This window comes from Solea solea, chromosome 10, assembly GCF_958295425.1.
Source record: "Solea solea chromosome 10, fSolSol10.1, whole genome shotgun sequence".
Lineage (NCBI taxonomy): Eukaryota > Metazoa > Chordata > Actinopteri > Pleuronectiformes > Soleidae > Solea > Solea solea.
This window is the reverse complement of record NC_081143.1, coordinates 16,420,617-16,437,175: the sequence shown is the minus strand read 5'-3', so window position 1 is coordinate 16,437,175 and position 16,559 is coordinate 16,420,617. Positions and strand designations below refer to the sequence as shown.

At 42.8% G+C, this 16,559-nt stretch overlaps 3 protein-coding genes across 10 annotated transcripts in view; 1 reads left to right on the top strand and 2 right to left on the bottom strand.

The window, feature by feature from the left end:
* The window catches only part of ube2o (ubiquitin-conjugating enzyme E2O), a 34,083-nt gene extending 30,208 nt beyond the window's left edge, over positions 1–3,875 (bottom strand). For all 4 annotated transcript variants that reach the window (XM_058641274.1, XM_058641271.1, XM_058641275.1 and 1 more), the window contains exon 1: positions 3,347–3,875. In XM_058641274.1, the coding sequence (XP_058497257.1) occupies positions 3,347–3,868 (522 nt within the window). In that variant the 5' untranslated portion in view covers positions 3,869–3,875. The remainder of the gene's footprint in view (positions 1–3,346) is intronic.
* A 1,375-nt stretch (positions 3,876–5,250) lies between these two features.
* On the top strand, positions 5,251–9,254 carry aanat1 (arylalkylamine N-acetyltransferase 1). Its single transcript, XM_058641281.1, has 3 exons — positions 5,251–5,621; positions 6,426–6,580; positions 7,569–9,254. The coding sequence occupies exons 1-3, from the start codon at positions 5,477–5,479 to the stop codon at positions 7,872–7,874; spliced, it is 606 nt and encodes a 201-aa protein (XP_058497264.1). The 5' UTR covers positions 5,251–5,476; the 3' UTR covers positions 7,875–9,254.
* A 157-nt stretch (positions 9,255–9,411) lies between these two features.
* Positions 9,412–16,559, bottom strand: part of LOC131467395 (inactive rhomboid protein 2-like) — a 39,563-nt gene continuing 32,415 nt past the window's right edge. For all 5 annotated transcript variants that reach the window (XM_058641277.1, XM_058641279.1, XM_058641276.1 and 2 more), the window contains one exon: positions 9,412–11,858. In XM_058641277.1, coding sequence (XP_058497260.1) covers positions 11,427–11,858 — 432 coding nt within the window. In that variant the 3' untranslated portion in view covers positions 9,412–11,426. The remainder of the gene's footprint in view (positions 11,859–16,559) is intronic.

The following is a 16,559-nucleotide window of genomic DNA, read 5'->3' as shown; positions in this document are numbered from 1 at the left end:
CAAAGGTTGAATCATGCTCTGGCCAGAACTTTACCCATTAAGCCAAGAGGACAAAGCAAGACAACAGAGGGCCTACAAACGGGCTTCTTCTGGTTCTATCCCATGCCAGTGAAATGAGCTGATGTAAGCTGGTTCCAGACCAGTCCTCCTTCAAACTCATGTATTATTGGATGTTGGCAAAGATGACAAGATCCCTCATATGACAATTGACTAAAACAGGAGTGGAAAACAAAACACTGGATTGGTCATAGACAGGCATTTTAGTGCAAGATGCCACCTTTGGTAAACAATTTTCAACAAGTTCAGAGCTGAAATAGATTTGATGCTCATCACTGCAACAACTTTACACAACTACAGCACAACAAAGAGAGCGAAAGAGAGCGGCAGTGTTTGAGAAAGTGATATGTTGAACAGAGGGAGCGAGCGCTGACAGCCAACACAGAGCAGAGAATCCAAGAAAGTCTACTTATTATTAGGATTGTTTCACAGCGGTTGTGACATAAAGTGAGATGAAGAAGGCTTAATGTATTTACACATATTAACTAAGACAATTTAATTATTTTAAAAAAACCAATTAGTTAATTAGTTGACAATTAATTGAGGAATTGATTAATCGTTGCAGCACCACAATAAACTCTGCTGAATGCTACACACCTTATATTAAACCAACATTAGTCCTACGCTTTTGTAATTATGCACCTTCCTTTTTTGGTCTAAAAAACACAATCAATTACCTATACTTTTTGCTCAATGTCATATATTAATAAGGAACCCTTTGCAGAATATGTGCTCATCAAAATCAAGGTGTACAATATTCTAAATTAATAAGATTTTCTACTTTCTTTGGATTTAATTTTTTTAATTAAAGGCTGAGTGTGTGGTGGGGCCTGAGCTTCTAAGATGAAGCTGGTCGTTTTTGCACACTTTGCCTGTAGGGTGAAACTGGAGTGCCACAGAATCTGTGGGTGCCCAGTGGATCTTTTTGGACCTCCGTGACATGTCCGGTAGGTTCACCGCGCTGCAGCGTGGGTGTCCAAACGAGGGCCAGATTTGATGTGAAGATTTCCGGGGGCCAATGACCTCTCTGACCTTTATTTTTTTTTACACTGTTTTATTTCATTTTCATTGTCACAATTATCATTTTTAAATGGCAATGTAACCCAATCTGAGCCACAAAGCAGTGAAAAAAATCTGCCTCTCTTTCACATCACATGGCGTGTTTCCACCGGCTCAATTCACCTCGCCTCAGCACGAGTTTAGTTGCATTTCCACTAGCATAGTACCTACCTATCAGATTTGTACCTGCTTAGTAGACTGCCGGCCGCTGATTGGTCAGAGTGCCGTAACAGGAAGAGTACGATTGGAGATTAATGTGGGGTAATGTGCAACCATTATGAGTGAAATGTCTGAAATCTCAATATTTAACAGAGGAGTCTGTTGTATTTAGCGACAGCACTGCTCATCGCGAGTGGCGAGCAGAATCACAAACCCTGCCGCTGTATTTCAGTCCAGTGACTGTGTTAGACAGAGTCTGTGCTCTAGTCATGGACTGTACTGAACCAATATTTTTAATTAACTGATTCTAATGATTCAGTTACACTGAAAACAACTGCTTTGCAAGTCACTAGTCACTTGTTTGTGTGCGTGTGTGTCGCGTTTAAAACTAAGTCACTGCAGTGCATGCAGCCATGCAGTGATGACTCCGCCCACGTTGAGTAGGTACTATTTTTGTAGTGGAAAACTAAACCGTGCAGTGCCGAGCCGAGCCAAGGTGGGACCATAGTGGAAAAGGGGCTAAAATAACATAATAAAATAATTCTTTCAAAACACAACTTCTCAAAAGCTGAGCTAATGAGTCACATGTGACCGATTTTCTTTTGGGCCATGAATAATAAATTATAAACCCTGAACTACGGCCCAGACAAAATCTAACCAAGGGCCATCGGACTTTGGACATGCCTGGAGATGTTGTGGTGCTTGGTACCAGATGGTATTTTGAACTTTGCAAAACATGAAAAGGATATGAAAAAGGTGCCACTTGAAAGCTACCTGAGCTTTTACACATTTGGTCATACCGTAAATACAGACTGTATCCCTCCCACACTAGTACTCACACACCCACAAAATACTGCCTCAGAGCTTGTGTGGAGAGAGGAGGGGAGGGTTTTAGTGCCAGTGCCCTTTATTAGAAAGAGCAGATTTATTCTCCATTTGCTATATATGGTCAAATTGACGTCACCAGGATGGAAATCCCTCAGAGCACACACTTATAGCCTCAAGTAGATTCATGTTTTATACTTGTACGTCGAGCAGAATCGAAATTAGTGATTTGAATGGGTTTCAATGAGCACATTTTGGTGCGTAGGTGTGAGTATTTTAGTTTCATGTTGTTGATAATAGACTAAGCGTTAATAAAATACATGAAAAATTGAGCACTCAAAAATGCATACATTTTTAACAATATGCATGAAAAAGGGCTAGAATATGCTAGAAATAACAAGCCAAAAACACAAAAATGTGTCTCTGTGTGTTTAAGGGTTTTAAACAGGTAGTTTTTTTAATTTCAATAAAAATATCTGTGCCTTCTCAAACAATACAGCTTTGAGCTTAAACTGTACATTAAGTCCATTATGTATAAAATAGTTACATATCGTCCCTCAGCCTAAAAGTACCAGAATATAGATTTTGCCCAGCCCTAACATGAAGGCATTGTGGTGGTGGTGGTGGTGGTGGGGGGGGGGGGGTAACTGTGTTTTATGTGGGAATTTATTTTTAGTTTTTCCAAAAATGTGGGTCGCACATGAATGTTTCAGGATATGTGTGGGTCCAGAGTCTGATTCATTACTTTAAACACTGTTTTTAATGAGGTAGAAGTGGCTGACAATGCTGATACTCTGACCAAGTCACACCCAGCTGAACCAAGGATGAGCTAACCAGGAGGTGAGAGGCAGGAAGCAGAAAGCTGCACCTGCCAAACTGTCACAGGAGCCGCACCAACAGTTGAGTGAGACAGTATAGCTTAAACTAACTAACCAACTAACTGCCTGACCAGTCTGTCATGTTGGTTTAACTAATGTAATAGCGGCTAACTGGGCGCATTCCGGGAGAACCAGCCTGATTAGCCAACTCTCTCCAGCCTGTGAGCTAAACTGCTAGTTAGCATGTGTGCTTGGATGCTAGCCAGTTAGCGAGCTGGGTTGTTGGTTTTAAGGCAAATGGATTATATGAACGTTATCCCCGAGAAACTACAACCAGGTGAACGTATCCTCTAAAAAAGAGGCATAACAGGCGGTGAAAACAGTCAGTGTCAGTGTCAACAATTCACACACTGGTTATAATGAGTTACCTTTGTCTCCCTGATGTCCTGCTTTCCTCCTTCGGGGTACCACTGGACGCGGACAAATCCCCTGCCGAGGGGCTGACTCGGGGTGTCCACAGCGCTCTCCGTGTCAGAACCACAAGGGGCTCCTCGTCCTCCTCCGCCTCCACCACCACCGCCGCCGCCTCCTCCACCGCCGCCGCGTCTCCCTCCGCCATCGTCGAGGTCCGAATCTGAGTTAAAATCCTCCTCGCCGTGGATCATCCGTACAAGGCCAAACCGAACTGAGCCGCGATACCGCCCGGAGACCAGGTCGTGTGAGAAGAGCAGTCGCTGGGAGCCGTCCGCCGTGGGAGAGAGAGCCACGGATGGAGGCTCAGAGCCCGGGCTGGCTGTGGGAGAGAGGCCCGGACTCGGGGATGCTGTTGCTGCTGCATCCGACGCTACGGGCTCCGCCATCGCTGCTGTTGTCAGGGAGTGATGCTGGAGTGAGAGGATGAGGGCGGAATGAAAAAAAACAGGGGGTAACCTGGAAGCAGCGAGGTGCATGTGCTTACGTCGCGACGTAAAGCTGCGTCAATATGCGTAAGTAGCGCAGTGTGGCAGGGGGCGTCATCACGCAGTCTGTTCCCTCTCTCGCCACAGGGCGGCGGTGTGAGTCATAATCTGATCAGCTGACAAACGGTTCACACAGAGGAAGTATAAAGTTTAAAATAAAGTATATGTTTTTAAATATAAAGGTCTCATTCTGGGGTAATAATAAATACAGTGCATACTATCAGGTGATTGTACACATAAAATAAAGTAAGTACCGTTTATTTGTTATCTTCCATTTCTGCCAAGTAAAAATAATTGCACCCAAATCTTACACGCTAGTACATATATCCTCTATGAAAATATGTTATTAAGGACTATAATTAAATAAATACATAAAATAAAATATATAAATAAAACATACATATTTTGCAGAATATCTGAAAGAGATCATTCGAAGTCCTCAGGACATTTTGCAGTGGGGAACATTCCAGTATACGCTTGAATGATGATTTTTTTCCCCAATTTTAAGAATCACACATTATAACATGTGTAACAAAGGGCAGGACACATCATAAACCCTGGCGAATAGCCAGCCATGGAGAGGGTCATACAAATGAAGGGATTTTGACGATGAAATAAAAAAGAAAGTGGCCTTTCAACCATATTCTATATAATTCACAAACACGCGCATACACACACTCCCACGTGAAGCGGAGGCCCAATATTGACTGACAATACTTTGGTAAAGATAGATATTCAAGTAATCTAAACCAGTATGTACCATGAAATTGACGCTTGGGCTTGTCGTTGTGAATAAACACCAACAATATGATGATGATGACGAGACCTATCATGATTCCTGGCAGAACATAATATGCTGTGCACCATGCAGGAGCTTTGCTCAACTGTAAATCTCATGGACATTAAGTGAGTTCGCCTGCAGTTTGTGTTAACGCCTCATTTAAACGCAGCGAATCATTTGAATCGAATCCATAAATGCAAAATGTATGTGTGAACATTCTTAACATAACTCATTTAAAGAGCTGACAAACAAACTCGTACACATCCCGCAGGCCAATCCTCTTACAGAAATGGAAAATCACGCGTGGAAACTACTCGTGGAGTCTACTTAAAGGAATAATGGAAAGTCTCCCTCAGAAAAATCACATGAAGCGGTTAAGTCGAGTCTTAAAGATAGATGGACCTGTTAAGCAACCATGCAGATGCTCGTGCATGGTTGCTATGTTGTTACGGGAACTCCAACACATGATCAGTATGTAAGATGTAAATCTGCTGCGTGTGTGATGTTGGCATGACGAGGATCACACACACACACACACACACAAACATCCCCCAACTAAATATGTGTATTGTTGTTGAAGCTGCTCACGGGGAGTGGTGGCGTTGGTCATCCAGCTCATTTCAGGATTAGAAACAAGCAGCCTAACGTACCGAGGGTATAAATACTCGTGCGTCCTCCAGTCTCCGCTCAGTCCTTACGCACCGACTTTTACGCACGGGTCAGAAGAAGACGGCCACCGAGTTAGAGAGTCAAATATCACCACAGCGACTTCTACTTCACAGCAGAGAGTTTGGGAAGAGAAAGAAAATTAAAAGAGTATGTCGGTGGTGAGCGCAGCTCCGTTCAAGCCGCTCTACATGCGCTCTCCGGTGCCGCGAGGCCGCCGCCACACGCTGCCGGCCAGCGAGTTCCGCTCCCTCAGCCCGGAGGACGCAGTCAGCGTGTTTGAGATTGAGAGAGAAGGTAAACTGGGTCAGACTCGCTTCATCACTTGCTGTGGATCTTGTGTTTACTTTCAATTCTTATTGCAGTCTTAGCATTGATTAATTAATAACTCTTTAATAAAAGACACATTAACCTCATTGAGTTAGATCAGGAGTGTCAAACGTACGGCCTGCAGTCCAGAACCGGCTCAGCAGACGGTCCAATCCGCCCTGCAGGATTACTTAAAAAAAAATGTAAATACGAAGAGTATTAGAGCCACAAGTAAAAAAAAAAATTGAAAGAAAAAAAAATAGCATAGAGATTTAATCTCATAATTCATGCCCTAATACTCTTCCGTATTAATATAATATGTAATATGTAAGTGCTAAACATAAACATGATATTGTTGAGGGTTAGGGGTAAAGAAATACTTAATTACATCTGAAACAAAGGGGAAACATTTGGAGTTCACAGGTTATTATGCTATTATTTTACTGGTGAGTCCCACTTGAGATCAAATTGTGCTCTAAAGTGTCTTTGACACAAACTGATTCATTATTCTCCAAAATGAAATGATGATCTGATCTGCAGCAGACACAAAGCATTAAATGCTGACATATACATATACAGTATATGGTGTGTATATTATGTATTTTATTTTTATATATACACTCTGCACTCTACATTGTGGCTTTCTTAATGTTTTTATGACTGCTCTATGAGGACTTGAATTGTCAACAGGGGAAAAATAAAGTAAAATAAAGTGCAATGAATTGAAGTGAACTATAGATGTTTTGTTTGTGACGAACACACTGACTCTTCTCTTCCTCCTCCTCCTCACAGCCTTCATCTCCGTGTCTGGCGAGTGTCCCCTGCACCTGGATGAGGTGCGTCACTTCCTCACGTTGTGTCCTGAGTTGTCTCTTGGCTGGTTCGAGGAGGGACGTCTGGTGGCGTTTATCATTGGCTCTCTGTGGGACCAGGAGAGGCTCACCATGGTGAGACACACCTCTATATTGCACTTTTATTATTATCCTGAGTTTGGTTTTGTCATTTTCACTCAATACTCTTTTTACTTTGCAGATTAACATTTCATTACAAAAAATATCAGTATATATTCAGTAACATATAAAGGTATATGATGTAATCAGCTCATCTCAACTGCAAGGCCTTATTATTAATGCTATTATTATTTTTATGATATATAGGCATTATTGCCTTTTCTGAATTTAATCACCCATTACTATTTATTGAGTGCATGACTATAACACATATGATCATTATTTAAGTTTCAATATGTTGTATTAGTAATTGACAAAATACTAAAAATATAAGTTATATTTTTTGATGACCCATTTTATGTATTTATCATTTAGTTGAAAGTGCACTGCAGTGCACACATACAATGCAGTTTGGAGAGACAGACCATAAGTGTGGTTCAATAAATGTTTGTTAAAGTAAAGCAAGTTTGTCACCATTAACTCTTAGTGCTGCACCTGTGGCACCCAATAATACACAACTCCTTATATGGACATCCAAAGTGGGAGTAGTGATAATTGTGCAGGTCACAAGATAGACCATTTTTATTCTATTTTTGTTCATAAAAACAAGCCAAGCGAACTTTGAGATGTGACGTATTTCCAAATTTCACAAATTAAATTTCGCTCAATTTAACTTGAGTGCTGTTTGCTCAGGTGTGTTTCTATAGTTGGTGAAAATGTTAACAAACATCTTGTCATCAGATTGCCTATAAGTGGTGTTGAAAAAAGGATATAAGACACTCTATATTGCACATTCTTATAGCCTCTAAAGCAGCCTAACTAATCTGTCTTCTATCAACCTCCAATCTTTGGCTGCAATGGATATTGGACGTTTTGAATTTTTGGTCATTTGCAACTTTCTGGTGCTGCTCTGAGGTCACTTTACAGTAAACCATTTACCTGACCTCTCAGCTCTACTCCTCCTCTCTCTCCTTATATGTTCCAGGACGCTCTGACTCTCCACAAGCCTCATGGGACCACTGTCCACATCCATGTCCTCGCAGTCCACCGGACTTTCCGCCAGCAGGGCAAAGGCTCCATCCTGATGTGGCGGTACTTGCAATACCTCAGGTGCCTGCCCTACGTCCGGCGTGCAGTGCTCATGTGTGAGGACTTCCTGGTTCCCTTCTATCAGAAGTCAGGTTTCAAGGCACAGGGCCGCAGTGAGATCACAGTGGGGCCACTCGCCTTCATCGAGATGCTCTACCCAGTGAGGGGCCACGCCTTCATGCGCCGCAACAGTGGTTGTTGAGGACAGGGAGGCGGGGTTGTGTGTGTTCTCTCGGTTTGTCCCCCCTGGGGATGTGAGCAGCTGTGTGAGCAGCTGTGAGAGCAGCTGCTGTGTTCATGAGCGACCAGCACAGTCATGGTGTTTGTGATCGTCGCAGCGAGAGAGAGAATTGCTCAGCAGGCGATGGTGACCTGTGAGTCGGCAGAGAACTGAAATCGAATCGAAAAGCTACCACCAACAGCTGTCTGGAGAAATCTTTACTTGCAGTCAAGACATAAAACTAAATCATTAGTGCAGACTCTGGAAAGAATACAAATCCTTATTTCAAATTTCAGTTTGTTTTAATATGTAATTATTTTCTTTATGACGATAAATGCTGGACATTTATCATTATATTTAACAGAAGACCTTTGTTTTTTATGTATTTAACCAGTCTAAAATGGCACATATACTGTGTAAAGCCAATAGGGTAATGTCTCATCAATAAAACAAGTACATATCCATTATTTATATATCCATTAAAGTTTTGTATGGAGAGTATGCCTCTTTCAGGTCCTTCAGAACGTGACTGTTGATCTGATTTGTGCACAGTAACATGCCAAAGTGACACAATGACCTCCAACAAGCACACAATCAAACAGTTTGAATGTACTGACTTGAACAGTGTTAGACTTGAAGTCACTCTGTCCATCTCTAAATGCCTGTCAAGCACTTTGTGTACAGTATGTGATTTATGTTAAAGCCATGGTTCTCAAACTGTTGCATGTGTACCACCAGTGGTACATGAGCTTCCTCTGGTGGTACTTGGAGGAGAATCAGAAATACTGTTCTACTGTGTATGTGTTCAGTGTGGAGCTGAGGGATTTTGACCGGAGTGCGTAGAAAATGAAACAAAATAACAATAAATAAATAAATGAAATACTAAAAATTAGAGCCACTTCTCTCTCACTTAATCTAATGTCACTATAACAGTGTGTGAAGTATATGTGAGGAAGAGGAGAATGATGAGAGAGCAAATTATCTTATTGGGAATAAATCTGCCTCCTGTGAAAAGTCTTTAGCCGACTTTGCTCCACTGTACTTTTTATTTTGGCGATTATGGGGTTACTTTGAGAGCTCAATATTTTCTCAGGTGGTACGATGCTCAATAAGGTGGTACTTATTGAGCATAGTCCGGCCATCCCTCATGTAGACCCTCACCACCTCTGCCTCCCAGTCTTGAATCAAGACCATTTTTTGAATGTTTTGTTCTGAAAATAAAAAATATTTTATTTTCTATCCATCACGTCTGCTCTTCTGTCTTCTCATTTGCAATCTATGTATTACAGTAATTATTGAGAAACCACACCTCATCACAAAATTCATTTCATTTCACACACCACCCATGAAATTAAACGTCACACAGAGACGCACACACTTCATTATTACTTGGGTGGCTTTTATTTTAACAAGACTGCTATACATATATATATATATATATATATATATATATATATATATCTCAATCTATATATATATATATATATATATATATATATATATATATAGATATGTAGACAGAGATTTTTTCACATATAAAACTGAAGCAAACGAGAAAAGTACCGTCACCATGTGGTGAAATTCATTTAAAATGTCCCTTTTTTTTATTCCACTGTATAGAAAAAAAAGGGGTGAAACAGTTTGGTCCCAGTGCAGACACAGAAGTGTGACCGCTGCATACTGATGATGTGAGTTGTTGTGGTTCAGGTCAAACATGAACACCTTCACACGTCAAAAGGCACAGAAAAGGAGGTTCCCTAAAAGGAGAGGACGACGTCACTATCGCACTTTGAGCCACCACTAAATGGAAAATGAAGACTTTTACCATAGAAACACAGTTGATTTAAAAAAAAGTGGTTCAAAATATTGAATCGGTCCAGAAAGAACTTGTTCTGCATGTTTTTCGGGCAACACCAGATTATCAGCAAAGCAGCCCCTAAAACTAACTCCGAAGTAAAATCCTTCACACTAACAGCAGGCGTCCAAGACAACGATCAAAACCAGGAGTCAAGACTCCAGAAATCCTTTTTATATTAGTCACAGTATCAGGGACCCACAGGAACAGTGGTCATCTATTGTGGGTCAGAGACTAAAAACCCAAAAACAAGCAACTGCTAGACTAGAGTAGTAGCGTGCAGTACAGAGACGGGGTGTACACTGTTCACGCGTGTGTCTGTGGAAACATTACAATTAAAAGAGTTAAGTAAGAAGTGATAGTAAATCATTTTTTCTTGCATTGGTTTTGTTTAGTACAGTGCCAACGAGCCTTTTACAGTAAATTCCACAAATATATTAAGGCTCTGGTGAAAAAAACGTCTTGTGATTCTTAGTTTGTTTCAAACGGTTATAAAAAAAAACAGTAGAAAAACGAAACAAAAAGATGCCTGTTTAGAGAGAACTACTCTACTCCTAGAATAAATATTATTATTATGATGTCTCTTTTCAGAATAAATCTGAAAAAAAAAAAAGGTTTAGGCACCACTTTGTGTCAGTGAGACACACACTGACACACACACACACACACACACACACACACAACATGCATATAGAAGCAGCATGTGGCGTTGCTTTGGTAGTTCAGGGTCAGAAATGTGTTCATCGTTATTCAGTTAACTGATCACAAGCTGTGTAAAAAAGAGCAAAACATCTGCATACATGGCACAGTCCCTTTTAAGGCAACTAGTGATTTAAAACCAAAAGATCTGGCCTCAGATGTCCGTGATATTTCACGCTCATTATTCCGGCTGCACAGCCAATACCTGTGTGTTACACATAGCATATCAGTTCACCACTATGACACGATTGTATGTGCACAAAAGAAAGATAGGAGACAACTTTTACTCTGAGAAGAGAACATTCCGTGACTTAAAAAAAAAAAATGCAGCACTGAATAACATCCTCTGCGGTGTTAAAGCCATAGATATACCAGCCTGACGCTGTGGTCCTCCAGTGTGGGCTGATTCTCGCTGGTCTGCTTCCATGTCGCCACTAAAGGCATAACGCGTTGGAAGATTCTGTGACGTCGCGTGTGTCACAGAAGAAGGAGAATCGTCTGAAGTGTCTCAATTTACGCAGCAACATGAAATCCTTATTCGCCGCTATGACATCAATCCGCTTGCAGTCCATATAATTTAAGGTGAGAAGCTATTGTGGACCTGAGGCTGCCAGGATTTCTTCTTTATACTGATGTGAGTTGTTATGAAAGTGAAAGATCAGAACTATTTGTTGGTATGTTAACATTTCCCTTTAGGTCCTTTCAGCAGTTTTTACATCCTGAGTATTTTTTTCTGTCCTCTGGTTCCGATAATGCGAGAGCGACTGAGGATTAAAGGTTTTGTAGAAGTAAGCAGTAAGCAAATCAGCAGGCTGAAAAGTCTGATTCAGTTTCCTTTCATATGGACTTTGACCAGGTCTTGGAGACTAAAAACCACGACGGCCGTGTTTTCAAAAAGGCCAACTGACCTGGAGATTGGCTAGAAACTAATGGATCAGTACCACTGACAGTGTTTGTATATTTGACATGGAGACTGGTGACTAGTGAACCACATCGTTAATGTTATGGTCAATATCGTACTTTTCACAGAACTTGCTTGTGAAGGGCAGGCATGTGAGATGCTCCAGCCAGTGCCAGTTAATCGGGTAAATGTAAAACCAAACGATGAGCGATGAGAACAGCCCGATGTAGACCAACAACGACACAACAATGAGGATACGCTTCCGGTACTTGTCGAAAGTCCCAAAGGTGACATAAGGCAGGATCGCGAAGGAGAGCAGCAAGCCGCTGAGGAAGCCAAAGATATGAGCGATGTTGTCGATCCAGGGAAGGAGGCCGCACATGAAGAGGAAGAGGACAATGCCCACCAGCTTGGAGAAGGCTTTCCATGGCTTCTCCAGCATCTGCCAACCTTGTAACAGCTCAACAAACAGGCAAGCAAGGAGACCAAACTGAGAGCCTGCAGGACCCACCTGGAGGAGAAGGCAGAAACATAAATGTGGTAGTTAGCACGGTAGTCATACATCATTAACATTCAACCATCTCTAGGGTTTACAGAGAAGAGTCTGGAAAAAGCGAAGATATCCAGTGAGCAAAAGTGAAAATGTCTTCTTGATGCCAAAAAAAGGTCAGAGGAGAAATGACAACAGTACCTCAAATATAACCACGTATTTTAAGGTTCGCAGAAGAGCACACTGCACATACATATGAGGAAGACGTAATACCTTAAGAAGTGGCCAGTGAGTGTACATGTAAGACATTCATCACCTCTAATGTGAACTCAAGATACAATGCGTACATCCTGCTTACTGGTGACACAGTGCTTCTGGGTCACTCTTACGTTGGTTTGTCTTGCTTTGCAACGTCAGTCCGACTATCACACGAGGAGAGTTGATCCCCGAGTTGTAATTGACAGTTGCACATTACTGAAGCTTGACCACAGAATAACTTAGACTGACTTACAGTGTCCATCATCAAGAGACCTAGACCTGACCTGAGGCAACTAATACCATAATGAGTGCACGTTGGGTAATGCGTCACATTGGCCATGAAGATTGAATGAAGCTTGATAAAGTTGCTGGCTGTGCTTACAGATGAAGACTTAACTGCAGACACTCTTTCCTTTACATCTAGTCATGGGGTGGAACTACAGCAGGAGCCCTGGGTCAGGCAGCAGCGGTGAGTAGATTAGTGACGTCAGGGATGAATTTGGAGATTTGACCTGAACACAGACAGATGGCTAATCTGTGAAGACACTAAACTCCTGCAAACAGACAAGAGCATGGCACACCTACACACACCTACAAGCCCCAGACTCACACGCTGACACTTTCCTGACGCACTTACTTTGATTCACTGATGGCTGCAATGACGCGGCAGAGACAGGAAGGACAACGCTGCTAACGTACAGATAGCGATTATTAACTTTTGGACATTGACGAAATGGAATGATAGTCATTTTTACCAAAGCTTTTACTGAAAACTGTACTGCATTATCTTATAAGGAAACAATCTTTAGATTCAAACCATTTTCAGGTGAGTTCTCATAATACTGCACACAGAGCAGATCGGTCAATGTATGGCAAAGATACAGGCCACTTCCTGATTCAAAATCCAAAATCCAGATTACCGTGGCCACGCCCTTTTGTATCTGCGAGACCTTTTGATCCCTTTTCATCTTTGTTGTGTCTCGTACAAATTGACACATTTTTTCATGTTGGTATGTTCATCGTGCTCCGATGTACAAATCACCAAGCCGGAACGCCAAATTCAACATGGCTGACTTCCTGTTGAGTTGAGGCCACGGTCCCAATATACTTTTCTGTTCGTCGTGGGCTGTGACATGTTTCCACCAAGTTTCGTGAAATTTGGCCCAAATTAGTTTCAGCTTTGTCCTACCGGGTTTCACCTTTGGGGGCACTACTGAAACATTCTGCACCACTTTTACATATTTACCTTATTTTATAAACTTTTTCACCAGTTCGGATTTCCGTGCCAATTTTTCACCAATGTTTAGTACATCAAAAATGTGATGCAGAGGGGAGAATTTCAATCAAATACAGTATTTCACAACTTATTACACTGCTGCACTTGGATACGTTTTACCTGTGTGAATTCTAAAAGGTAATTTCAAGACACAGCGGCCACGGGGTCTCCTTGACTCCACACTTAAAGGATAATCCACTTAAACTGCCTCTTTAAGTGGCTTGACTGGCCTGGGTTGTGCACTGCATGCGCTTCCTCTGGTTTGGTTATTCCTGGTGTGTGAAGAACTGTGAGCTGGACAGTGAGATTTCTGGCTCACATGACAAGGTACGTCATTCAGAGAGTCACCCCGGGTCATACCACAGAGATGAGAGCGATTGAGGTAGAGGCAAATGAGGAAGATAACAGATGATATTAACATAAATCATGTGCTTAAAAAGCATTATGTTAACATCTGTCAGACGTGAAATTATATCAATTACATCTGTCCATTACTGTAGAACTTTCTAGCAGGCCAAGCTATTTGTCTTTCATTCTATTTGTCTGTTCATTGTTGTAACTGGCATCAAAGCACCGTTGCCTTTAAAGTGCCTTTAAGGTGCATCGTCAAAGCCATGTTTGTTATATGTTGCCTTCGTATGCGCCTTTGAAAAGCTATCTATCATTAGAACCTGTACGACTTGTCGGTTTTACAACCTAACTGACTGTCTAACTGACTGTCTAACTGACCGTCTAACTGACTTCAAACTAACTTCAACTTAACTTAACTGTTGCTTAACTGTGTATGTGGAATAAACCTTCAGAAAGACAGTCGAGTTGTGCCCGCCGTACTTGTTCTGGTTACCCTTTCCAGAAGGGAGCATTGAGCTGGGAAGACCAGCCAGCAGAAATCTGGACAGTTGTAAAACCGTTGTCGGCGCCGTATCTGTGGAATACGGACTGCCGAGCGGAGGACGGCAATCGCGAAGTACCAGGACCGGAGTGCTGGTGAAGCAGCCGTGAATCACTAAACGGAGGAGCCGGAGCCAAGAGCTAACGGAGCCGTTGAAGGATTAAAGGAAGACAAAGCTCTTCTGGGCGAAGAGCCTCACAGAGGAGAAGCTGGAACAGAAGAGCCAACGCAGCCGTGAATAAAGTTGTGCTCTTGGAATTCAGAGCTCTTCTGGGCGAAGAACTGAATCCTTTGAACGAGTCATTGGCAACGAAACCAGAGAGTCAACTCCAATCAATTCCAATTCCGGAGTGAGTCAAGAGTTCAAAGTGAAAAGGCAAAAAATGGCAGACGACAAGCCAGATCTGGAAAGTCTGCAGCGGAGACGGTCAAATACGCAGCGGAACATAACAACACGTATTAACCGCCTTAATGTCAATGCTGGTCGTCTAGGTGCAGATGAATTGTCGGAAGAATTGGCAGGATTAAAGAGCGATTATGGTGCTTTCGTCGATGCCTGCAATGAATGCATTGAAGAACTAGGACAGATAGACCCAACGGACGATAACTGTGAACTGAGCAGTGCCCTGGCGACGAGGGACGCCATTGTGAGAAGGTACCGTGAGTCTATGGAAATGCTGTGGTTCAAGGATGCTGAGCCGGAAATAGAGGCCCTCGTGTCACAGTTCAATTCGGCCTTCGATCAGGTTGAGGCGCTCCGGAAGGAAAATATACTGCAGTGGAGTCAGAAAGAGGCCACAGGAAGACAACTGGATAGAAAGCTTAATAGACTGAGACAGTCTGTATATGCTTGGAGAGGCTATATTCCATACGGAAAAGAGAAATGGACACTCCTTTTGGCATTGGAAGATGAAAAGGAGGTACTGATGGATAAGTGGACACGCCGCGGTGAGATGAACGCAACAACCTCGCCAGCATACGAACGCAATGAAGAAGACAGCAGTGAGGAGAGAAGCGAAGGAAGCGAATACACTAGTACCACCCCACTTGTTCCTATACATACCAACTCTGCAATCAGACAAGGTGCCATGGAGACTGGATGTAGCACCAGCCCCCCTCATCAGCCCCCTCAATGGCCACAACAACCTAATGACGGACCTACTGTCAGTTTCGCTCAGCCTCCAACCTTCACTAGTACGCCACGACCACTAAGGCTGCGTACTGCTCCCGCTAACACCAGCATGGCAGAAGGGAGCACAGTAAATGTTAGCACTGGTATGAACAGTTCCCTTCCCCAAATAAAATTCACACCAATAACCTTACCCAGATTCTCCGGAGAGAGTAGAGATTATTGGCGCTGGAAGGCTGAATGGGCGAAGCTCCAGGCTCATGCGGACCCCTCAGGATCACAAGAGATTAGGAGGCTTCACCTGTTGGAAAGCATAAGTGAGCCCGTAAAGAAGGACCTCCGATTGTATCGTTGCAAAGATGTAAGCGACGTCTTCAAAGAACTGGAGAGCTGCTACGGTGATATAAGTGCCACAGTAGAAGACATTTTATTGGAATTACATTCCAAACCAATCGTGAAAGATCCTCACCCTAGGGAGACACTAGAGATGGTCTCAGATTTGGAGAATGCAGTATCAGATCTAACAGACCTAGGGTGGGAAGAAGCTATGAATAATCCCTTAGTGATGGGGCAATTGGAGGGTAGACTCCCTAAAAGTATGCAAACTCAGTGGCTCAAAGAAGAGTGCATCGCCCAGCGAAATGCTCTCCCTGGGACTCGTGTCAAGAGGCTTCTACTGTTCTTGCAAAACGAAAAGACGATACTTAGAAGACTGGCACGCTTGTCCAGTGAACCCGGCAAGCCACGCCCCACTCGTGCTTCTGAAAGGCCCAATTACCGTGAGAAGTCAGCTGATTGCAAGAGAGAGAGGACGGCGTTCACTAGAGCAACTGCAGCTAAAGTCATAACCTGTACCGGAGATGACAAGCAGAAACTTTGCGCCTTATGCAGTGAGGGAGAGCATGAACTGTTCCGCTGTGCAACGTTTAGGAAAGCCTCCCTGTCAGAAAGAAAGGTCCTCGTAGAAAAAACAAAATCATGCAAAAAATGCCTAGATAACCACAAAGCAGACGGTCCCTGCACTGCAAGGTTCCTCTGTAAAGATGTGAGGTGTAAGGACGGCCCGGCGTACCACCACTACCTTCTCTGCCCAAAGGCCACTGCAAAGTCGGAGAGACCTCGCAGTTCTACAGCGGAACGAGAGGCGGAGCTCGCCCAAATAGGATT